Genomic DNA, 24,462 nt, shown 5'->3' with positions numbered 1-24,462 from the left:
GACGCTCTCCTTAGTTCTAAATGCCGTCAGGTTCTCATGATTTGTCACAGGCAGCGTTTTGTTATACAGTGAGTGAGGGGCACGGTAAGGAAGGGTCCACTTCCCATGGTTTCTTCTTATTCGCAGGTGAGTCTCTTCCTGTCCGTCCGTGGAAGCCCCCCTCCTCGCTTAGTCTTTCCCGCCTCGGGAAGGCCAGCCGTTAACCGCCTACAGAGCGGACTGCCTGCCTGAGCAGCGGACAGAGGTGGCCCGCGGGGAGCCCCCAAACGGCCCCCTCACAGGTACCTGCCAACGTGCGCGGAATCCTGCGCGCCGACCAATGGCAGCGCGCTTTACTGGGCGGGTAGCCAGCTGCAGCCGCGGCCAATAGGCAGGGGAGTTCTTGTTTCCTGGCAGAGTGGGGTCCCGGCACCGCGGCTCTCTGGTTTTGTGTGGGTCCTGGGTGGAGGGCCCGGGTGCCGGGGCCCAAGGTGCCGCCTCGCTAGCGGGAGAGGGAGCGGGAGCAGCGGCCCGGAGAGAGGTGAGGGGCTCTGCGTGGACCGCGGCCCCGCCGGCCGGCCGGCCCCGCCCCCTTCCCTCGGCCCGAGCCCCTCTCGAATGCCACCCCGCCCCCCGGCCTGGCGCGGCCGGCCGACCCCGCCTCTCGTCGACCACCCCCTCTCCGGTGGCCTCACCTCTGACCCCTAGGACCAGCCTTCCCATCCTCTGTGTGTCTGTCTCGACCCCTCCCAGGCCTCCAAACCCCACCCTCCCTGGACAAGCCAGTCAGTGCGAGGGTCCTGGCGGATTGAGGAGCTGCCCTGCTACCTCCCAGCGGGATTCTACTGGCCCAGCCTTCCCAAGGGTGCTTAGGACGCCCGTTACCCACACCGTCGAGGGTAGCTTTTGCACTGCCTCCAGTGTCTCCAGGGCGGGAGGATGGAAGCAGACCCTAATTGGAACTGAGGGTCAGGGCAGGTGAGCAAATGGCTCTGACCGGGCACAGGCCACGTTCTTCTAGTTTTCATAATAGGCGTGGTAGAGTAAGGGGGTGGCAACAACAGAAACAGCTCTTCGCGGTCACAGAGAAACAACAGCATAGTTCCAGTCCGTGGTTGTGAAGACAAAGGGGTAAAGAAAGGAAGCTACCATTTACACTTAGAAACTTGGTTCTTCCTGCTCTAGGCTGCACAGTACAAAACCAGTCTAGAAAACTTTAAAAGGGGCCCCTCCCCCATGGACTCTGGCAGTTCGGACCTCTAGTCTCCGCTCTTTAGGCTGTTGAGAAGTTTGAGAATCTAGCGTTCCCCAACTCAGCTAAGAAAGCCATTGAGCATCTGATTTGGGAACAGCTGCATTGTAGTAAAATGGGGTCTTTTTTAGGTCACATATAACCCTTGGGTGTCCAGGGACAGAGTTGTACTTTCTCTTGATCTTGCTAAAAGTCTACTTCCATGTTTTCTAAGAAAAGGAGTATTTTGCTTCATAGAGTACTAAAAACATATTTCATTTATCCGAAGATACCCAAAAACATTGTTTCATTTTCTTCCCCCTCTTCCCTGTCTGAACTTTGATTTTCCCCCCAGCTCTCAGGGCCTGTGTGGGGCAAGAGGATGCTTTCCCAGCCCCACCATGGAGCTGCGCTGTGGGGGATTGCTGTTCAGTTCTCGATTTGACTCAGGGAACCTAGCCCATGTGGAAAAGGTGGAAACTGTGTCTAGTGACGGGGAAGGAGTAGGAGGGGGGCCATCAGCCCCCACTAGTGGCCTTGCTTCTTCCCCTGACTACGAGTTCAACGTGTGGACCCGGCCAGACTGTGCTGAAACAGAATTTGAGAACGGGAACAGGTATGAGGCCTGTGAGGGTGGGCAGGACTGGCGGAGTGCTGATGCATTCTGTAGTCAGTCTCTCGGCTTTGTACACACCAGCATGATCTCTTTTTCCCCAACACCTCCTCCCTTTCCTACTTCCTAAGTAGCCCTGTGCTCTTTGGGCTTGATTGAGCTTTGCCCACACATCTTCTCTCCTCCCCTCCCACATCTGCTGGCCCAGGTCATGGTTCTACTTCAGTGTCCGAGGAGGAAGTCCAGGAAAGCTAATCAAGATCAACATTATGAACATGAACAAGCAGAGCAAACTATATTCTCAGGGCATGGCCCCCTTTGTGCGCACACTGCCTTCCCGGCCACGCTGGGAACGCATTAGAGACCGGCCCACCTTTGAGGTAAGTTCTTCATTAGAAGGAAGGACTGGTGCTAGTAGAGGAAACACTCCTGACAGAGAGGACCAGGCAGGTGGAACCCCTAAGCTTTAGTATCTTCTTTCTTCCACCCCTAGCTGGGGTCCAAGATGAGCCCCTGCTTCAGCAAGCCTGAAGAAGCTGGTTATCATATGGAAAGTGTCAGAGGGAGGGGAGTTGGTAAAGGTGAGAAAGGCATGAGCTCAGTTCCTGGTGTCCCCAGTAGGAGGAGCTCGGTTCTGATACAGATGACTGTTTCCTCTTCCCTCTCTGCTCCCTAGATGACAGAGACACAGTTTGTGCTGTCCTTTGTCCACCGTTTCGCAGAGGGCCGGGGAGCCACCACCTTCTTCGCCTTCTGCTACCCCTTCTCCTACAGTGACTGCCAGGATCTGCTAAGCCAGCTAGACCAGCGCTTTCCAGAGACTCACTCTGCGCATAGCAGGTGCGAACCTTACCATTCTCAGCCCTGCCACACTGTCCTGGGTCCTATAGTACCTCTCCTGCTGCTGGCATTTGTCCTAAGAGCTCTTAGCCTGAACTTCAGTCATTCCCCTGAGTAGAATGTAGCATTTTGGAAAAGTTATTCCTCTGCAAACTTAATGAGCGTATCACTACCTATGCTCCCTTCTCCCACCTACTCTAGTTCTCAAGTTACCTCGAGGTTAGCCAGTAATGTGGCTGCTCAGCTTATCTTCTTCCCCTTCCTCTACTGAGGACAACTCTCTGTATATACAAATTAATCTATCCTGAGGTTCCACAAACTAGGAAAGCAAACAAAAAGTTCACCCTTAAGTAAAAGGGGTGGAGGAGTGACAGTAAGATGGCATGACAGGAGAGAACCAACTAATGCACACGTCGTTCTCTGACTTCCATGCCATGTGCACATACATGTGCGTGCAAGCATGAATGCACACACACTACAAACTTCAGTCTCGTATTCTGCATCTGGCAGCCCAAGCCCACACATATCCTTAGCTTCCCCAGTCCAAAGGACTACGATGCCCCAAAAGTTGTGGTGAGGGACCAGATAACATAGGTCCTGAGCTGCCGATGCTGCATGCCTCTTGCTACAACTTGAGGGACTTCTGACTAATGATTTTACCCCTGTAGTCCTCTGGACAGCATTTATTACCACCGGGAGCTTCTCTGCTATTCTCTGGATGGACTTCGGGTAGACCTACTAACAATCACTTCCTGTCATGGGCTTCGAGAAGATCGGGAGCCCCGTCTAGAGCAGCTATTTCCTGACCTTAGCACTCCCCGACCATTCCGTTTCACAGGCAAAAGGGTAAGTGGGGAGAACACAAAAGCATATCTCCCTCACCTTCCTCAGTTTTAAGAGCACTTGCTACTCTTACAAAGGAGCCTTGTTTGGGTCCTAGCAGCACATTTTGCGCAGTTGCCTGTAACCCTGCTCCAGGGGATATAGCCACTTTTTCTAGCCTCCACAGGCATCCATACACATTGACATCGTGTCGTGTGACATTGTGACATTGACAACACACGCACTGACATACACATAACTATACATTTTGGACTCTGATTAGCTTGTGGCCCAGGACAGAGGATTATAATCTTGTCCCTGTGACAGAAAGACAGCTAGAAGTGTCAAGCTCTCTCTGCCTCAAGCAGCCCTGCCCACTGACCTCATGTCTGCTTTCTTCCCCACCTCAGATATTCTTCTTAAGCAGCAGGGTACACCCTGGAGAGACCCCATCTAGCTTTGTCTTCAATGGCTTTCTGGACTTCATCCTTCGACCTGATGACCCCCGGGCACAAACTCTACGTCGACTCTTTGTCTTTAAGTTGATTCCCATGTTGAACCCTGATGGTGTGGTCCGGGGCCACTACCGGTAAATAACCTAAACAGCTGTTCTGCGTTTCCCCAGTTTCTCTTGTGTCCTACTTCTCTGTGAACGTCAGCTAGCATTCTGACTTGTTTGTATTTCTAGGCCTCTTGAACCCTAACAAGGGCAAGCCCTGCCCCTCTAATCTAATGAGAGGGGATGTGCTTGCATGTAAACACACTCTTGTGGAGAGCAACAGTAGGTGAAGGCTTACTTGGGTAGAAGGAATTGTCCTTGGATGTCTGTGGTAGGATGACAGCAAGTCAAGGAAGGGGCATATCCTCCTTTCTTTCCCAGCATAATTTAAGCCTTTCACTTTACAAGTCTACCAGTCTCCTTGTCACGTACTCTAGGGTCTCCTTTGCTGGCCCAGACATCTAGACCCTGTTCAGTCCTGTCTCCTTACAGCACAGACTCACGTGGAGTGAATCTGAACCGGCAGTACCTGAAACCTGACGCCATCCTGCACCCAGCCATCTACGGCGCGAAAGCAGTGCTTCTCTACCACCATGTGCACTCCCGGCTCAACTCCAAGAACCCCTCTAACCCGCAGCCCAGTCTCCATCTCCCTCCTGACACTCCTCTTTCTGACCTTGAGAAAGCCAATAATCTTCACAATGAAGCCCACCTTGGGCAGTTACCTGATGGCGAAAACTCTGAGACCTGGACTGAGACAGAACCAGCAGAAGAGAAGTCTAACACTATGTGGATTATGCCACAGCAGCCTCCTGAACTTGAGGAGCCAGCCCCTGACACCATCCCCCCAAAAGAGAGTGGTGTTGCTTATTACGTAGACTTGCATGGACATGCTTCCAAAAGGGGCTGCTTCATGTATGGAAACAGCTTTAATGATGAGAACACCCAGGTAGGACTCCAGACACTGTGTGGCAGAAAATGTTGTAGCTTAGGAGATAAGAGGTGGCTACAACAGGGCAGGAGGGTAGCCTTCTGGGTGAGCAGGAAGGCCTATGCTCTGTACCGGTGGTAAAGGACAGAGCACGAGGGCCTTACATCTCAGCCATTTTATCATGACCTCTGAGTGAAGAGCAAGCTACCAGCATCCCAGTCTTCATAGAGCTTTGAGAGCCAGGGCGAGGGAAAATTTGGAGGGGGAATCTAAGAACTTTAAAGAACTGATGTTCAGTTGGGCATAGAGGCGCACACCTGTGATCCCAGCACTCAGGGAGGCCGAGGCAGGGGGACCTCTGTGAATTAGAGGCCAGCCTGGTCTACAAGGCAAGTCCAGGACAGGACTGCCAAGGCTACACAGAAAAAAACCCTTTCTTCAAAAACAAAAAACCCTAGTGTTGAACAGTGGGACTGCTGATGGTTGTCATGGTATATACTGCAGTCTCATGGCTGTGTGCCTGACTTTCCTGGTCTCTGTCCCTTCTTTCTCATCTTCTGATTTGCCTTCTCCTCCCCCAAACAGGTGGAGAACATGCTATATCCAAAGCTCATCTCCTTGAATTCAGCCCACTTTGACTTCCAGGGCTGTAATTTCTCAGAGAAGAACATGTATGCCCGAGACCGTAGAGACGGCCAGTCCAAAGAGGGAAGCGGCCGCGTTGCAATCTACAAAGCCTCAGGGATAATCCACAGGTTGGGAGGAAACTGGCATAGTTGAGAAAATAACTTCTTTAAGAAAAAAAAATGTATTCCAGGGTCTTTGAGGGGCTGGAACCACCTGAGTCTTCTCAAAAAGAGAGCCTCAATTAGCAAGGTTGGCATTAATCTGGAAGTCTTACTTTTGGAAGACTTGGGCACATGGTCAGCTGTTACTTGGGAATTATTAGCATTTTCTCGTGGTCTTTACTTGTTTCAAAGTGATTACCTTCTTAGACCATCTACAGTGTCCCTCAGTGTTCTGTCCTGACACTTGTTCAGGGGAGACATTGATAAAGGTCTCTGTGTCTTAGCTACACACTTGAATGCAACTACAACACTGGACGCTCAGTAAACAGCATCCCTGCTGCCTGCCATGACAATGGGCGTGCCAGCCCCCCTCCCCCGCCGGCTTTCCCCTCCAGATACACTGTGGAACTATTTGAGCAGGTATGAAACCATAAGTGGGAAAGGGGACCCCCAAATCTAGCAAGAGTTGATGGCCAACCCTAAGGTCTTCAGTTAATAGTCATGGCAGTAGATGAGAACGCAGGCATGGTTTGTGACCCCCAACTGTAGACATTACCCTAGCACATCTAAGTAAATCACCTGATCTGAGCTGATCTCCCTCACGGGTTTATTCACTCTGAGGTTCAAGAGCACCCCCATTATTGTACTTTTTTTTTTTTAAGATCTATTTATTTATTATTTACACAGTATCCTGCTGCATGCCAGAAGAGGGGACCAGACTTCATAATAGATGGGTGTTGGGAATTGAACTCAGGACCTTTGGAAGACAGTGCTCTTAACCTCTGAGGCATCTCTCCAGCCCAATTTTGGTTTTTGTTTTGTTTTGTTTTGTTTTCAAGACGGTTTTTCTGTGTAACCTTGGCTGTCCTGGACTCACTCTGTAGATCAGGCTGGCATCGAACTCACAGAGATCCGCCTGCCTCTGCCTCCCGAGTGCTGGGATTAAAGGCGTGCGCAACTATGTCTGGCCAATTTTGTATTTTTGATGTCTTTTTTAAGAGAAATAGAATTGTATCTTGTGAACAATGCAAACTCGTCTGGGAAATTCACTCATGATGTCAACCAAAAGTACACCAGCCTCTGCCCAGAACAGCAAACTGTAAATCTGCTTGACATAAAGAAGTGGATCGCTGTGAGTTCGAGGCCAGCCTGGTCTACAAAGCGAGTCCAGGACAGCCAAGGCTACACAGAGAAACCCTGTCTCAAAAAACCAAAAAAAAAACCAAAAAAAAAAAAAAAAAAAAAAGAAGCTGGGCATAACCAGGCGTGGTGGCGCACGCCTTTAATCCCAGCACTCGGGAGGCAGAGGCAGGTGGATCTCTGTGAGTTCCAGGGCAGCCTGGTCTACAAAGCGAGTCCAGGACAGCCAGGGCTACACAGAGAAACCCTGCCTCCAAAAACCAAACCAAACAAACAAAAACCTAGGCACAAAATTCAGAGTACCTACTGTGAGGTCTAGCTTCTTCTCCCCTGTTGTGCTGTGTACTACACCCCCAAATGGCAGGTGAGAGGATAAAGATACTGAATCGAACTGAACTCCCTACAGGTGGGACGAGCTATGGCCATCGCAGCTCTGGATATGGCAGAATGTAACCCATGGCCCCGAATTGTGCTGTCAGAGCACAACAGCCTCACTAACTTGCGGGCCTGGATGCTAAAGCATGTGCGCAACAGCAGGGGTCTGACCAGTACTGTGACCGTGGGCGTGAGCAAGAAGAGAGGATCTCGAACTCCTAGCAAAAGTAACAAGTAAGACCAGCAGCATGGAAGAGAGGGCAGGAAAGCTGGCAGGCTCTAGAGGTGGGGTGTGGGGAAAGTGCCACATGGTGTTTTGGGGCGAGTAGGAACTGGTAAGTTTACCTCAGTTTTTGAGAATGGGATCCTCTTCCACCTAGAGCTACAACTAAGGAGCTGAAAATCAGGCCAAGGGGCTCTAGACCCAGAATAGTGCAGAAAACCCACTGTCTTTGAGGTGAGGATGTGGCAGGTCGGATTCCAAAGGTTGTGACTAAGTGAGGAGGGTTCTAGAACCAGCACCAACAAAATAAGGGAGAAATTCTTTGTGAAGTTAAGCTACTTAGGATGACCCAAGATGAGCTGGTATGCCCCAAGTCAGATCCCATTCCTGGCCATGCATCCCTCCCTTCTTCCTAGGAACGGGTTTCTATGCCCTTTTACCCCAGAAGTGAATTTTAATCGCCATATCCTGAGGAAAGCCTTAGGATACGTCTTCCCAGGCCCAGGGTTAACTGGCATCTGCTTCTTTACAGTGGATTGCCCATTTCCTGCTCTGAAAATGCTTTGAGCCGGGCTCGAAGTTTTAGCACTGGCACAAGTGCTGGTGGTAGTGGCAGCAGCCAACAAAACTCTCCACAGATGAAGAACTCTTCCAGCTTTCCTTTTCATGGCAGTCGGCCTGCAGGGCTGCCAGGCTTGGGCTCTAGCACCCAAAAGGTCAGCCATCGGGTGCTGGGCCCTGTCAGAGGTAAGCCAGTCTGGGAGCCCCTGCAGCAGGTGTTCGGTTGTTTGGGGCTTTGCTGGGGGAAAAGAGCTTGAAGACATCCAAGGGGTGAATCAATAAAACTAGTCTGTAGCAGAAGAACCTGCAGCCTCTCCTGCGCCCTTGTTGTTCCCTGCGGCATGACTTGATCGCTACTGTGCATGGCCGGCCATAGGAAGAAGCCCTGGGGATTGTAGCTTCAAGCACATGCTAGGAGCCAGGGACATTTGCAAGAACAAAACACTAGCTAAAGCAGTGCCAAACACAGACATAGGACTTCCGCATCAAGGACAATGTCACAGTGTCTTCTTGTTGGCAGTAGGAGGGAATGTCTTTAGCACTTAACTGTAGCACTGTGGGCTGAAGAACACTGTCCACCGTCTCTGTGGGCTGAACCTTCCTGGCTTCACAATGGTAATGTCAAGATTCCAGTTCTCGCAGAGAAACAGACCTGAAGCAGCTCCTAACTAGGCTTACAGACCGACAGCCTACTCCTTCTGAGCAGCGCAGTTGGTCAAGTACCCTTAGGTCTCACCTGGTAAAAGACTCTGCCAGGAAGCTGGACTATATTGTGGGAGAGGCCTTTGTAGTATTATTTTGGAAATAAACAACACAGATCAGTACTTTGGATGTCTTCTAGCCGTAGGACTCTTGTCAAAAATAGAGGCTTGTAAGCTGGAGCTAAGAACTTTGTTGATCCAGCTGCCCCTTTGAGCATTTTTCTGTTGTTCAAGGTTGCAACCAGGCTTTTGGAGTGGCCTTGATAGGCACTGGATCACTGTAAACTTGACTGCTAGTTAGAGAAGCCGCAGAGGAAGCCCAGCTTCAACTAATTGGGATGTTCCTGTTTCTGATACGAAACTGGCTGTTTATATTCCAAACCCCCTTTGAGATTCTAATTTGGGAATACCTAAATGCACTGTGCTTTAAAGTATTAAATTAGTAACAGTGATGCTTCATATTTAAGATAGCACTTGATAATGAATAAGATGATACCAGAAACAGCTTCACCTATCTAGCCAGGCCCTGTGGGGTGATGGTATTCTCATCTTTCTGACAAGAAAACTTAAGACTGTTTTAGGAATGGCCCATTCAGCTGGGTATGGTGGCACATGCCCATAGCCCTAGCTGGGTAGACGGAAGCAGGGGACTAACAGGATGAAGGCCAATCTGAGCCACCTAAGGAGGCTGCCTCCCAGGGGTAAAGCTAGGGAAGAGTAGTTTATTCCTTAAGTGGAAGTTGGCCAGCTTGTCTTTCAGGCTCCAGTATACCTGCTCTCCCATGCTAAATCTGGATGGAGTTTTTTGGTTTTGGTTTTGGTTTCTCTTGTCGCCTTTCCCAAATCATAGCTCATAATTTTTTCATCAGCATTATACATCCACCGTCCTTGGCGCAGACCTTCCCTGGGTCAGTGTGGAGGACTCACGTCATTTTGGCTTTGAGCCAGGGTATTATTGTACAGCTTAGATCAGCTCTGAGCTTAGGACCGTCTTGCTTCAGCTTCCCAAGCGTGTCCCAGGCAGATTGCCATTCCCAGCCGTGGGCACTTCCTAGTCTTTAATTAACATCTTCCAGCCTCACTTGCATTGAGTTTTGCATTGAAATCCTTGAGGTGAGGGCCATGTATTCTTTCTCTGTTACTTCCTCAGAGAACTAATGGAAAATATGCAGCCTAAGTAGTAAGTAATTCTTGGTTGATTGACTTGAAGCTTAACAGAAGAAACAAGATAATAGATACAACATAAAAGTTACGTGCACATTATAAACATCCAGGGCACTTGGGGAGTTACTGTGGTAGGTCATGAGTAATTAAACAAAGCATGCTCAGTTGAGAAAGAGCTTTGAAGAACAAATAGTATGTGGTTTGACAAAAACAGTTCAAAAATGAGAAATGACAGCCATGATCAGAAACAGCTCCTGGGTAGACAACAAAAACATGTATACTTAGTTGGCATACAAAGGGCTACGCCCTTCACCCACAAAATCTGGTGAAGAAACATGGGGAGAAGTGTTTTGAAAACAAGGATGTTGAGTTAAATGAGGCATATGGTAGCAACTATATGCTTCTAAAAAGGGTGACAAAAGAGACTGCATTGTGCATCTGGACAGGGGAATGGGAGGCTTGCAGTCATTACATGTGAGCTAACTAGAACCTGCACCCAGTTCTACAAAGGAAAGAAGTCTTAAGTATTAGAGCAGAAGCAGCAGGAGCCAATAATGGTTAAGAGACAGATGAACTGGGCGTCACGGTGGCGCACGCCTTTAATCCCAGCACTCGGGAGGCAGAGGCAAGCGGATCGCTGTGAGTTCAAGGCCAGCCCGGTCTACAAAGCGAGTCCAGGACAGTCAAGGCTACACAGAGAGACACTGTCTCGAAGGAAAAAAAAGAGATAGATGAACTAAGAGGCTTCAGATCTGTGTACTAGAGGAAAGTTACGGCAACATTATGACACAGTTGGCAGGGGGGCGGGGGGGGGAATGAAAAGCTATTTAAACATGCCTAGACTACTTAGGTTATCTATGAAGATGCTTTGTAGGCCGAGCCAATGAAAGTGGAGGGGTCAAAGATCTAAGTCATGATATGGAAGTACCAGTAAAGCCTAGCGAGAAGGCGTATTTCCTCAGGTGAATGAGCTTGGAACAGAAAGTGCTGGTTAGAAAACAGATGCCCCCAAGACTTGCATAAGTACTTACACAAAGTAGAAACCTATGGCTTTAAAATCAAGGACCAAGATAAAAGTTTTATCAAAATAGAGTTAAAAAGTGAGGTCCTAGGAATCTTAAAAGTGTGCCCTGGGCATTATTTACTGGCACAGTTCTGTGAAGACCCCAAGGAAGGAAGACTAGTTCTGATTTTAGATAGGGCTGAAATGCAGACTAACATCTGGACATGGCATTTTGAGTCAACTCTTGAGAAAACTTATTGTCCAGTGTGATCTGACTTACCATGTTCTTTGTGACATTTGTTGCCATGCTCTTTGGCCTCTACCACAGCAAAAGGTATGGTTTGTTTATTTATTGTGTGTGAATGTAAGTATGTCTATTGGTAAGGGCACATGCCTTGGCACCTGTGTGGAGTGAGAGAGCAGCTGATGGGAGTTACCTTTCTCTTTCTACCATGTGGGACTTGGAAGTTGAACTCAGCTTGTCAGGCATGGTGTATATTTGCTCAGCTAATTGGCTGGCCTATTGTTTTCAAAGCTAGAAAAAAATATGACCCCAGATCTTGGAAATTTTAACTGTAAATGAGCTATACTTTCTAACCCCAAAATTTGGATTGTGATTTGATAATTTTGTTATTTTGACTTGTAAATTTATTTATAAAAATTTGATGAGTAGTGGTGCATGGCTGTAATTCCAACACTTGGGAGATGAAGACAGGGTCATCTCTTGGCAACAGAGTGAATTTTAGACCAGCTTGGACTACATGTGACCTATCTACCCACCCACTCCCCATAAAAAATTTCAATTACTGTATATATCACATTTAACTATACATTTTATTGGTTTTATTGACTAGAACAAACATGAGATTGGAGGTTCCAGGGAGTTTTCTCAGAAAAGACATGGGCAGCTCAGCCAGCAGCTTAAGGTAGACAGGGAACTAATTTGAAAGGCTCCATCTCAAGCTGAGATATGGCACTGTAGAAGGCCAAAAAAGCCAATGAATCACCAACTTCAGACACACAGGAAAGCTTCTATCACAGGAGGCTAAAAATGTCTCAGTAAGTCCTAATTCCCAGTACCTGACCTTATGGCCAGGGTCTACTCAGCTCTCCCCAGCTGCAAAACATGCTCTACCTACCTTCCCAGATCCATAGCACAGTCCCCGTCTACTGTCTCAGAAACACCAGCAGTAGTTGCTGTGGCTGCAAGGGGAAAAGGTCATTCAAGAACAAGAGAAGAAAAGTCAGGGGCATGCAAAGCACTGCAGAACAGAGGGAAACAAAGCAGGTGAGGCACCAGGACACACAACTCCAGGGTCCTTCAGCTTTGCATTCTGGGGATCTCACTTGTGTGATGCTAGTCTTGACCCTTCAGCCTATCCTGCCAAAGACTGACGTCCAAATTGAGGCACTTCAGTTGAAAGGCAGAAGCCTCTGTCATCCTATCTCCAGCACCTCTCTCATCTGACTCCCAGCTCTGCCACTTGAACTCTTTTCTGGTCTTGTTAATTCCTTGGTTCAGGCAACAGGCAACTTTTGGTAGAGGAGTTAATATCTAGTTATCAGTGGCAGTTCCTCTGCAGTGAGTCAATAGGACTTGCTGTCTTTATCACCATCGCCACTTTTATTCTTTGAGCTGCAAATAATCAGTGTCAGGAACTTTCCCCAACACTAGGACCTAGCACTGTGCCTAGCACTTAAGCGTTCAGCAAATGAAAAGTTTGGTTGGGAGTCAAATTACTGTTTATCTAATCTTCCTCATGTTCAAAGAGCTATAAGAATCCGCTGTGTGAGCATTCCAAGGATTCAGTAACATGGAAAGATGTCCCGAAGATGTTTGGAGAAATGATGAGTGGAGTCTAGGTATAAAGCACCAGACCGACGCCTCTAACCCTGAGGCCTTAGAAAAGATACCCTAACACATTCCAGGCGAGAGCAGCTTTAGCTCAACTTAGCAAACCATGACTCCTATCCTCCAGCCGATTACCATAAAATACCATTTTACCAATTTTGGACACAGCTGATCACATTACCCTGCAGTCAACACTAAGCTGTTGTCTGTAACTCAAAACTAATAGAAAATTAGGCTCCTTTTATCCTCTCAACAGGACTAGAGTAAGGCCTGGGTTAATAGGAGTCAAAGTCAAACCACAACATGAGCCAGTGTGTGCCTTCACTAATGACAGGAAGGCCTGGGCAGACTGTAAGTAACTGCTTAGAATATACTATCTTTAATAACATACATACGTGTGTGTGTGTGTGTGTGTGTGTGTGTGTGTGTGTGTGTGTGTGTGTGTGTGTGTGTGTTCCATACCAATCTGACTAGGGATTAAGGTTCCTCGGCTTAGCCTTGCTATCTTTCTCAGGATCTAGTCACATTTTTGTTTTGTTTTTCCAGACAGGGTTTCTCTGTATCCTTGGCTGTGTATCCTGGACTCACTTTGTAGACCAGGCTGGCCTCGAACTCAATGATTCGCCTGCCTCTGCCTCCCGAGTGCTGGGATTAAAGGGGTACATGCCCAGCTAGTCACATTTTGTACTGGCTTTTCCCCCTTTATCTGTTATCTGGTTTGTTTCATTATTTTCTGGAGTGACACTTATCACTCCAGTCATTACTTGAGCCTACATCTGCCCCAAAGGCTTTAATCACATTTGTTTATGTGACAGAATCGCGTATTGTCTACGCTGGGTTCCAACTCGCTTTGTAGGAAACTGGCCTTGAATTCCTTGCTCCTGCCTCCACCTCCAGAGTGCTGTGCGAAAGGTGTGCATTGTCCTACTCCAGCCACTTGCTGGCTTGTTCCTTATTGCCTTCCTTAGGGGAGGGTGAAGGCTTGGCCATCTCTTGATTTCACCTGTCTGTGCATAGACTGATCATCTGCAAGCCCTATTATTTCTGCCTTCTGTGCTGAGGAACATGCTTTTATTTTTGTGGCTAGGCTCCTCTAGAACTTGCTCTTTAGAGCAGACTGGCTTTAAACTCATAGAGATCTGCCCAACTCTGGCATTCAAGTGCACATTCAGCCCTAAGAGACATGATTTTTTATCCACATTTTAATCAGACCAGATTTATACACTCGAGTAATTATATCACTGCGTCACTGATGGTAGCTAATGTTTTAGGTTGATGTGGCCACAAGTCTGTCTACTTCTGACATCATTTATCAGCATTCCTACTAACTCTCACTAGCCCTGTACAATCTGGTTGGTTGTACTCCTGTGCTCTCTACCTTGGACTCTAATTGGTACTCAGTACAGTGTCACATGGCCAGAACGGCTTCCACCCTAAGATCATTCAAAGAGTCATTCTAGGTAACTTGAACTTGGAGATTTCAGAAACATTCTTTGAAATAGGGCCTGATTATGAAGTACAGGCTGGCCTAGAACTTGTGATCCTCCTGCCACAACTTCTGCATGCTGGCATTTACAGGCATGTGGCACTGCCTGCTAAAACCCAGTATAGACAGGATGAAGTTATTGTCACTGATTTCCAAAGTTAGAGGCTTCTCACAACATAACACACATACATGTAGCTTGTATTAGAGGACATCTAGAATACTGACACCAGCATTTTATTTGGTTCTATGATGACTTGAGAGCATGTGGCACCTGCTAAAAGCTGCTGAACATGCAAGTCCTCTATCCCATCCATCTACCATCTGTCTATCTGGGATCCTACCCTTCAGACCTTGTCAGTCAAGTTCCAGCCAAAGCAGGACATCAGAGTAGTATCCCTAAAGGTTAAATATGCCCTTAGACTTACAGGTGACTGATCTATAAACAACTACTAGCCATGTGGGGGGTAAAAGGGCTCTAAGAACTAAATCTGCCTGTAAATGGCCAAGGTAAGATTTACAGGGGAAAAACAAAACAAAACAAAAAAGATTTATAGGGAGTTGATTTTTGGGATGGAATATGGAAGATAATCAAAGTACTTGGTAAAAAAGAGAAACACAGACATTTCAAAGGAACCACACAGCTCATAGCAACATCAGCTGAGGTGTGGGAGATCAAGTTCAGCATCCTAATGATAGGTAGCCTGGAAACACAGCAGACAGAACTCTAAATTACTGTATGGAAGGTTTACAGTAGACTTTATCTTTAAAAGACCTCCAAAGGCTGCGTGTAGTGGCCCACACCTTTAATCCCAGAACGAGGGAGGCAGAGGCAGGTGGATCTCTGAGCTCAAGGACAGCCTGGTCTACAAGTGAGTCCAGGACAGCCAAGGCTACACAGAGAAACCCTTTCTCAAAAAAACAAAAACCCCAAACATGTAGTGGTGCACACATACACAGTCCAAGCACTTGGGAAGGTATGGCAAGTAGACCAAGAGTTCAGGTCTAGCTTAGGTTACAGACAAAGAGGACAGTCTAGGCTATATAGTTAGGATGTCTGCAAATAAGTGGGTTTTCCCTACCCAAGCCACAGTGATTGATTTCTTTTTTTAAACAGGCTTCTATTTTAGGATAATAACTTGGTGGCACCTATAGAATGAATTATTTAAAAATAAAAATAAAAGTTTGGGCTGGAGAGATGGCTCAGTGGTTAAGAGCACTGTCTGCTCTTCTACAGGTTCTGAGTTCAGTTCCCAGCAACCACAGATGGCTCACAACCATCTGTAATGTGGTCTGATGCCCTCCTGTGGCATGCAGGTGTACATGTAGATAGATCACTCATGTTAAAAAAATTTTTTTTATCAAGCTATGGGAGAAAGGAAAATGAGAGTAAAAAGACGTATCTAGACACTAGTAATGTAATGAGAGCAGGATTCCACTGCAAACCTAGAACTGTTAGGATTTGGCTAAACAAGTGGAATGGAAAATGGAAAAATGAAAGCTTTCTAACAGACAGGGAAAGGAAAGGATTGGGGAGAAGACAATGAAATTTGGTTTGGCAGTTGGACTTAGCAGGTTGAAATGTCTGACAGAATACATTTTGGGTTAAAAGGGACTTAGAGGTTTAAGGATTTAAGAGAAGACCAAGACTCTGGTCCTTAAGTGGCAGGAAGATGAGCGAGAAGACGAGCAGTTAGAAGTAAGAGAAAAGCCCAGTGAAGCTGTGTTTTAGAAGCCAACTTCAGTAACTTTACCGGAATAAAGTGGTAGGAGAGAGCTGAGATCTGGATGACTAGAGTGGACATTAAGAGACCCTTCCTCGCCTCACAGGTGCTTCAGAACAGAGCAGGTGGCTGGCTTGTTGGCAGACTTGAAAGCAGGCATCTTCTGACCATGCCGGACCCACGGAAGGTCAGTACAGGCTATCTTACAGCGTCTCTCTTACTTGATCTTTTTCCTGCTTGTGTCCTTTCCATGCAGAGCCCCGATGCCCAGACAGAAGACGGCGGCAGCAACCACTGAACCATCGCTCTACCACAAGCAGCCTGGCCCCATCTCCAACTCTTGCTAGTTCTGGTCCAGCCTCCTCACGAAACCTGGGCTCCTGCCTACTGCCCAATTCACTCAGCATATCAGGTCTGTACCCACTGCCCCTGAAATCTGAGTTGCCCAGCGTCTTCCCTCCCTACCACCAGGACCTAGACAAGCTACCAATTAAGCTTCAAGACAGCCCTTCAGCCATACCGCTTCTTTCTTGACTTGATGTATGTTATGTACACCCCCCAGACACAATTCTCTCCTAACACATGTGCCTTTGTATAGGAGGCTGGGATTCAGTGAAATGAATTTGTAAAATAAAGTAACAGTTAACATTTATTGAACGTTCACTCTGTGCAGGCACTACTGTATACTATCTAGACCTCACTTTTACAGTTCAAGACTTGAGGGCTTTTTCTGCTTGCAAAGTGCACTTACTCCGAGAGTCAGGAATGGTGGATAAAACCAGAACATTTGAAAAATCACTAGTTCTTCACCTGTCATTATTATAAATGGCATCCTATGTGCTATACTAAACATAATGCCATCCACTCCTCTTTTTTTATGTTACAGACCCAATTAAATGGGATTGGTCTTTTGTTGTTTTTTTGAGACAGGGTCTCCTTTGTAGTCTTGGCTGTTTGGAGTTCTTTGTAGACCAGGCTAGACTCAAACCCTCCCACCATCATGCCTATCAGGATTGTTTTCTATGATTGGTTGTTGCAATGGGAAAGAGCCTACAGAGGAAACAGCACACAGAGGTGGGGTGTTGGTAAATATCCTACCATGCACAAAATAACTCCAACATAAATGATTGTACTGCCAATTTTTCAGTCATGCTGGCGGTAAAGGGCTGCCAGTATAGCTCAGCAATTGAGCACTGACCACTGGCTTAGTATGAGATCCTAGGTTTAATCCCCAGCACCATAAAGAAAACAAGGTCAAGAAACTGATCTAAATTGAATTACCTTCTCCTCTAGCCCTACTCTGATGATGTTTCCTCTGTTCTCCAGAGAGCAGCTGCTCATTCTCATCTTCAGGGGACAAGCCAGAGGCTGTCATGGTGATTGGGAAAAGTCTACTAGGGGCTGGTGCTCGGATTCCCTGCATTAGGACTCGTTTGCAGGTAAAAATTTAAGGGTCTTTCCATGTCCTTAGCATTAGCAGAAAACAGCAAGACATTATTCTGAGCACTGGGGGTGGGGGTGGGGGAGATGTTCAGTCCTGCTTTACAGCCTTTTATCACCAGCCTGTCAGAGCTGCTGTGGTACCTGTGTGCTAATCTACCCAGTCCCATCAGCCAGGCATCTTGCTTACTTCAGACTGCATTGTCCCTGCCAGATGCACCCCAACCACAGCCTGCTAGCTTGGCTTTCCTACCCGTCCTTAGCCTCTCCTCTCTTTCTGACCAGACCTGCCAGAGGAGAGTTTCCGCCAGGAGGGGTCCCGGATTCCCCAGGTAACACATCTGGTTACTGCTCCTAGTTAACACCTATCATAACCTCCAACACAGACAAGCTCCCCTTCCTAGTTTGACTATAGCTGGGAAGAGGGAGAAGCTGACTGGACGGGCGAAGTTTAAGCTGCTCTGGCAGGGACAGAGGCTGAGAAAGCTGAGGGATATCTGCCAATGCCCTACCATCTTTTTTCATAGTGCTTTTCTACTCAGCCACCTCTTAGCCATGGTATACCCATGGAAGCAAAATGCTGGGTCCTTTTGCTACCCACAGATAAATAATCAGGGAGTTCTACAGCTGCCGTCCTGTCCACCCTCTCAGTGAGGAACAGTGCCCAGGAATCCAAGCTCCTAGCACCTGTTGACTTCTTATGCATGGAAACTCTAAAAGCAGAAAAGCCTTGTGGAAGAACCCAACCTCTTAGTTTACCCCTATCCACACAGGCTAGGCCCAGGTTGGGCCGGAGCTCACCGCCGACTCGCAGAGGGATGAGAGGCTCTTCAAGCCCCACATCCCTTATCCCCCAGACCAGATAGAGCAGTGAGCTGGAGCCGGGACCCCGCTCTGCTACACCAGGGTGAGCAGCGGCGTCCAGTCCTTCATTCTACCCCTCATTTCTACTATTCTTTCATCCCCATTTCTACCATTCAGGATAATTTCCCCACTGTCTCATTGATCCCAAAGACTAAATGCATTTTCATTAAGAATCTGGTCCCTGATTTTTATTCTACCATGGCCTCGGTCTTCATTTCAAAGGATGCCTTCTAGTTCGGCTCTGAAGGCCTAGGCACTAGCTAGCTGGTTCTAGTATCAGACTTCTGTGCAGTAAGTAATAAAGCTGCCTATTCCTGCCCATCTTCACATTTCCCCTTTCACCTCCCAGCCCTGAGCTAAAAGGCCAGAAAAGGGGCTGTTTCCACAACCCTGACTTCCTGTCTCTTCTCTGTTGCAGGCTGCCTCAGGCTGGCCCCCCACGGCCCCACTCTGCCCCTGCCTTTTCTCCTATTTCCTGTACTCTATCTGACTCCCCATCCTGGATTTGTTACAGCAGGGGGCCCTTGAACCAATGTGAGGTTTGTTTTGTCCCTAAATCTCCACCACTCACTATTTCTCCCAGGGTCTGATAATGCCTTTACCTTCATGCCCAGGACATAGCCCTCAGGTGAAGGGAACACAGTGAAATGGTAATATTAGTCCGTCTTCCAGCTGCTGATACCGTGTGACAACCATAGCTCCTTGGAATATCGGCCACACTCTCTGAGGCCTTGCAGAACATCACCTTGAAACAGCAAAACAGGGACCTGCCACTCCCTTCCCTCCCTCCACAGCACAAGATTTTGGGACCACAAAAAATATATATCTATATTTTTGTATTGGGGGAGGGAGTAGAAGAGAAAGCAGCCCCTATACTGGGCCCTATTCAGTGGCAGCTTCTTGTTCCATAGGGTTAAGGAAGACTTTGAGGAAATAAAAGTTGTTTGGAAAAATCCAGGTGTAGTTGCTTTGTATGCTGTGATGGGTAGGAGAGATGAAGTGAAGTGTGAAGGCCCCTCACACCCTTCATCTTGCCTCAGACTATGTCCTGGAACCCTAGAAAAAAGGGGAAAGACCCAAAGTAAGGAAAATGCTGCAGCTTTCCTGTGGGGGGATCCTTTAGGAGCCAACCCCCATCTAGCCCGTGCCCTCCCCCCCCCTTTTTCCCAGACAAGGTTTCTCTGTGTCGCTTTGGCTGTCCTGGACTCACTTCGTTGTCCAGGTCTCAAACTCAGAGATCCGCCTGCTTCTGCCTCCCTGAGTTTTGGGATTAATGGCGTGCACCACCACGCCCGGCTCCCTTTTATTTAGGAGCACACTCAGTTTCCAGACTCTGCCTCCTTTTTCTTTCTGGTTTGTATTTGTAGTTAACCCATAAAACAACGTCCTTGGCTTCAAAACATGGACATCTACATTTTTCACTATCATGCTCCTCCCCCAAATCTACCTACATAACGCCTCAGGCTCCGTGGGAAAGTGGGGCTTAGGGTCTGATCCCCCATACTCGTATGGCACAGTTACTGCCTTTGTACTGGTGTCAGCACCTCTTGGTAACCATATCCTATGACTTGGGTCTCTGTCTACTGGGAACCTTAAAATGGAGACCGAGGAGGTTCCGGAAACCCATCTTCACTCTAATAGGACGCCATTTAGGTGAAGAAGCAGTACATTTCAAGGCATAATACACAGTGCGAACAAGGGGCCAGGTTCTGGACTATCAAGCTTAGCTCGACACTTTCTAAGTTGAAGTTCCTAACCCTGCAGACCCTGGCGCGGCCTCATCACTCAGCTCTCCAGGGCCTGGGCGCTACTGCCGGACAGTTACCTGGGGCGGAGAAAGCGCCACTTTTATTCCTGCTTCTTGGGATTGTTGACTGCCACGTAGTGATAGAGAACCACGAGCAAGAAAAGCGACACGCCCAGCATGTTGGCGAAGATGGCGAGCTGCACGTCCGTGATCATCCTGCGGACAAGGGGAGGGACTGAGCCTCGGTTCGCGCACTCCTTGCCCTCACCAGGCCAGGTCCTCGTCACCACCGTCCAGCCTCCGCCGGTTCGCCTGTGAGACAGCGCCCGGACGCCTCTCACCTGACCAGCTCCGCTCGACTCCGACGCTACCGCGGAACAAGCTTGAGGTAAAAGACCTGAGCCGGAACTCCGTAATGCTCGCTGGGTGGCAACGAGGCACTTCCGGCTTCTCTACCCCGCCGTCTTGTCTGCTCCGGCGGCGCGCGCACACAGAGTGGGACTTGGGCGGAGCCTCGGGGAGCCGCCCAGCCGTGGGGGGCGGGGCGGGGCAGGAGCAGGGCTCGCGCAGCTGGCCGCAGCTGGCTCGGCCAGAGCCGCGGTTAGCTAGCGATGCTGTGGAGACAGCCTCCCTGGAGCCGAGGAGTGGGCTAGGGCGAGGGTGCAGCAGGCGGGAAGCTAGGCCTGACACGCAGGCTCCGAACCACTTTCCTGCATGCTGCCTACCCTTCACTTCCCTGCCCGACCCAGCCAGGTGCTTCCTTTGGGTCCTGCCCTCTCGGTTCCCTCCCCGGCTCGTTGGTGGTAGGGATGGGGAACAGGACTGAGGATGCCGGTGATCTCACAGATGCTAGTTTTTCTGAGACCACGTCCTACCCAACAGGCGGATGGTGACTACTTGACCAGTGTCAGTCTCAGGCGGGCTCCCTGCCTGCATCCCACTCGTGGAGGTGGGCGTTGGAATTAGGGTGGACCCTCTCATAACCAAAAAACAAACGTGGGACCTCGGCCAAGTGGGAAATCACCCCCCGGATGTGAAGGAGGGGGTAGGAAAGGAAGGGCTGGAACAAGCCAGAGGGGTCGTGGGTTTGTGGTGAAAAAGAGCGTTGGCTGCAACAGACATCCAGACACCCGAGGGTCACTGGTGAGGGGAACAGCACCCTGAATCTCTACAACCGTCTATCCAGCTAGAAACGGGTTCCCCCCTTCTTGATTTCTCCTCAGCTTCACCATAAAAGGGAACGATGTGGAGTCAGATGGGGCGGGGGGGGGGCGGACGATTGCTCTAGAGCTGTCAGAGGTAATGGAAGCCAGTTGCTTTGCGGTTGAGGGGGGCCGGGGCTCAGGGGAGGCCTCTGCTTCTCAGAGCCAAAGAAAACTCTACGGGAGCTGCTATAGGGCTCAAACAGCTGGGACGGGGACCACATTGCCTTCTGTGAGCACAGTGAGCTGGGACAGGGGACCACGTTGCCTTCTGTGAGCTCAGTGAGCTGGGACAGGGGACCACATTGCCTTCTGTGAGCACAGTGAGCTGGGACAGGGGACCACGTTGCCTTCTGTGAGCACAGTGAGCTGGGACAGGGGACCACGTTGCCTTCTGTGAGCACAGTGAGCTGGGACAGGGGACCACGTTGCCTTCTGTGAGCACAGTGAGCTGGGACAGGGGACCACGTTGCCTTCTGTGAGCATAGTGAGCTGGGACGGGGGACCACGTTGCCTTCTGTGAGCACAGTGAGCTGGGATGGGGGACCACGTTGCCTTCTGTGAGCACAGTGAGCTGGGACGGGGGACCACGTTGCCTTCTGTGAGCACAGTGAGCTGGGACGGGGGACCACGTTGCCTTCTGTGAGCACAGTGAGCTGGGCTTGCACTCTTCTAGTGTGGTTTCTTTGGTCTCAGACCATCAGCAGTTTGTGTCCAGTTTGCTCCTACACAAGATCTTAGCCAAAAGACCAAGAAGCGATTCCAGTTTGCTCCTAAATTCAATACTTGCCTTCAGGGTTACTTTATAGGTCTCCACGCCTCCTCCCACTTCTTACCCCAGCCCCCGCTCACTGTTTCCCAGAAGTTTCATATTTAGAAATCCCAGGCCTATGTTCCCTCCACAAGCCATGGGTGAAAACCCAGATGTGCTTTCCCCAGGCACTCCTCCATGAGTCCGTGTGTCCCCAGCTCCGCCCTGAAAGAATGATGTCTAGATTTTAGGATTACACATTATTATGCTTCATGTCTCCTGGAAAATTGGAGCAGATCCGAGTTCAAGCACTTAGGTGTGCAGCTGTCTCAGAATTAGACCATAGTTTTAAAAGAAACTGCGCCTCTAGGCTGCAGATGACAAGAGAAAGCCTGGGAAAGTGCTTCAACTTTGGAACCTCCTGAGCTAGGCTTATAGTATCCTAGAGAGCCACAACTGAGAGGCACCTCAGAGATTCGTTATCATCATTTTATTTATTTATTGGTAAAGAAGGAAACAGTCCCAGGAGGTAACCTAACTGAGGCCCCTGCAGCTGGCTAAAGGCAGTGTCACCTGTTCTTCAGACCCTCCCCCCACAGTAGGGTAGACTCAGGAGGTTGTCCAGAGGTCAAGGACAGCCGGGAAAAGATTTATTTTAGAACTACCCAGAAGTGGCCTTCACCTCCCCTTCCCTTCCCTTCCCTGAGCCTAGGTCAGAGAGTCCTTATCAGCCTTCAGTGGGCCATTTGGCCTAGAGCCTGGAGGAACTAAAATACAAACCAGTCTCAGGACTGAACTAGACTCAGCTGTCCTGGTTCTGGGAACTTGAGCTCCTTGCTAAGTCAGTGATAACTAAATGAATCAGTAGTAGAGTCAAGATTTCCCACAGGCATTAGGTCATTGGAAATCCCCCACCTTATAGATGTTATAAAATAGACTCTGTCTTATTACAGGGACTTAGCTTTTTTTTTGTTTTTTGTTTTTTGTTTTTTTTTTTTTTGTTTTTTTGTTTTGTTTTGTTTTGTTTTGTTTCAAGCAATTATTTGGAAATTTGTGGCTGCCTGTCAATACTCCCACAGCAATTACACAGGCACCATCACTACCACTACTGCATCCTAGCCAACACTGGTTGCCACTGCAGCCTGCTCGCTCACCCTGAGGCCAGCAATGGGAATTTTCTTTTATTGTTGTTGTCATCTTTTTGTTGGTTTGTTTTTTGAGGCAGGATTTCTCTGTGTAGCTCTGGCTGTCCTGGATGCACTTTGTAGAGCAGGCTGGCCTCAAACTCACAGAGATCCCCCTGCCTCTGCCTCCCTAGTGCTGGGATCAAAGGTGTGCACCACCATGCCCAGCAGCAGTGGGAATTTTCATTGCCAGTGAATGGTGAGTTGGAGATTTCACAATCATTCATGTCAGATCCTAGGTCTTGGCTCCTAATAAGAAGGCTAACTGAAATACAACTGACTGCAATTACCTTTCAAAGCTACCAGTGTCTTACTTGACACATTTAAACTGTACAATAGAGTTTCTAATTCCATAGAGCAGGAGGGGGAGTGTGTGGCAATTGGGCAGCAGCAAGACGGTTTAGGCTAATTTTTTTTTTTTAATGTTGTCAGTGGCCTCCTGAAATCAGGACCTCCGGCGGACACTTCCTTGAAGTCTGCCTTGTGCTGGTCCCCAGGCCCCTGAAGAGCAAACATACAGCCATCACGGTCATATTCTAGGTCCATAGCCCTCGGGAGCAGGGGCAGGTCACTGAGTCTCAGAGAGGAGTTGGTGACATGCATTCATGTGGCCCCAATAAGCACACTGTAAATTGTTCCCAGGATGCAGGTCTGCATTTTAACCTGTTTATAGACATTCATTTCTACTAGCACGTGTTGCGCTCTCTTTTCCGGTATGTTCAGACTGAAACAGCCTTTCTTCCCTCTAGACCTACTCTCTTCAGGCTCTGGGATTTTCTGTGGTGTTCCCCTTTCTCTCCAGTCACCGAGCAGGCATGCCTTTTCTTTCTTTCCATGGGCATGCTCACAGCACAGCTCCTCTTCTGCATCGCTCTACAGTGTAGACTTTGGAAGAGATCCTCAAGAGCACACAGTCTCCCAGTGGCGCTTTTGGAATGTAGTCAAAGTTGCAAGCTCCAGAAGCTGAGCCTAAAGTCCTTGTAACCTCACTCTGCGTTCACTGCTCTTACTGACTCCAGACAGCCTTACCAGTGATGGAAGCCTCTCTCTCACTGGCCCCATAACCAACCTCTCCTGACTTCTGCCCTGCTCCTTCCTGACAATTAACCGCTAACAGATGCTGAGTATGGTGATATCAGCACTCAGGAGGCTGAGGCAGGAGGTTTCCCACAAGTTTCAGCCCAGCCTAGGCTACATACATATCAAGACCTTGTCTCAAAACATAAAAACAAAAAAGAACTAACATAGTCTAGGCCTTGACCGTATTCTGGGCACTATTCAGAAGTGTTTGGTTTGTATTAAACACCACAAAGCTAAGGTGGAAGAAGTTATCCCTGAGTTTGAG

General features: G+C 48.7%; 2 protein-coding genes across 9 annotated transcripts; one reads left to right on the top strand and one right to left on the bottom strand.

The window, feature by feature from the left end:
• Nucleotides 1-353: 353 nt before the first annotated feature.
• On the top strand, nt 354-19,064 carry AGBL5 (AGBL carboxypeptidase 5). Of its 8 annotated transcripts, none has more exons than XR_014781123.1 (17): nt 354-520; nt 733-957; nt 1,566-1,826; nt 2,032-2,203; nt 2,500-2,663; nt 3,332-3,509; nt 3,896-4,074; nt 4,477-4,933; nt 5,501-5,670; nt 5,988-6,123; nt 7,250-7,452; nt 7,974-8,188; nt 16,186-16,341; nt 17,256-17,368; nt 17,655-17,701; nt 18,143-18,276; nt 18,848-19,064. XR_014781123.1 is itself a non-coding variant. In XM_084792530.1 (17 exons), coding segments are annotated over exons 3-17 (2,523 nt in total). In that variant the 5' UTR covers nt 354-520; nt 733-957; nt 1,566-1,611; the 3' UTR covers nt 18,850-19,064. The 8 variants fall into 8 exon arrangements, 6 of the variants coding, with proteins under 6 accessions (XP_084648656.1, XP_084648660.1, XP_084648658.1 ...); XM_084792530.1 differs by lacking the exon at nt 18,143-18,276 and adding an exon at nt 18,652-18,767; XR_014781124.1 differs by lacking the exon at nt 18,848-19,064 and adding an exon at nt 18,652-18,789 and having other exon boundaries at nt 355-520.
• Nucleotides 19,048-20,399, bottom strand: OST4 (oligosaccharyltransferase complex subunit 4, non-catalytic). Its single transcript, XM_084792535.1, has 2 exons — nt 20,059-20,399; nt 19,048-19,289 (listed from the first exon to the last, which is right to left on the bottom strand). The coding sequence occupies exon 1, from the start codon at nt 20,193-20,195 to the stop codon at nt 20,082-20,084; it is 114 nt and encodes a 37-aa protein (XP_084648661.1). The 5' UTR covers nt 20,196-20,399; the 3' UTR covers nt 19,048-19,289; nt 20,059-20,081.
• Between the last annotated feature and the right edge of the window lie 4,063 nt (nt 20,400-24,462).

Source organism: Acomys minous, assembly GCF_964271855.1.
Source record: "Acomys minous genome assembly, chromosome: 8".
In the NCBI taxonomy this organism is placed as follows: domain Eukaryota; kingdom Metazoa; phylum Chordata; class Mammalia; order Rodentia; family Muridae; genus Acomys; species Acomys minous.
The sequence above is the reverse complement of the archived record's forward strand: the minus strand, read 5'-3'. Positions and strand labels throughout refer to the sequence as shown.

Excerpts from the sequence above, each read along its gene's own strand:
- AGBL5 (XM_084792529.1), top strand. The coding sequence starts at position 1,612 with ATGGAGCTGCGCTGTGGGGGATTGCTGTTCAGTTCTCGATTTGACTCA. Across the intron at positions 2,204-2,499 it reads GAGACCGGCCCACCTTTGAG|ATGACAGAGACACAGTTTGT; the intron begins GTAAGTTCTTCA and ends TCTGCTCCCTAG. Across the intron at positions 16,342-17,255 it reads CAATTCACTCAGCATATCAG|AGAGCAGCTGCTCATTCTCA; the intron begins GTCTGTACCCAC and ends TCTGTTCTCCAG.
- OST4 (XM_084792535.1), bottom strand. The coding sequence starts at position 20,195 with ATGATCACGGACGTGCAGCTCGCCATCTTCGCCAACATGCTGGGCGTG.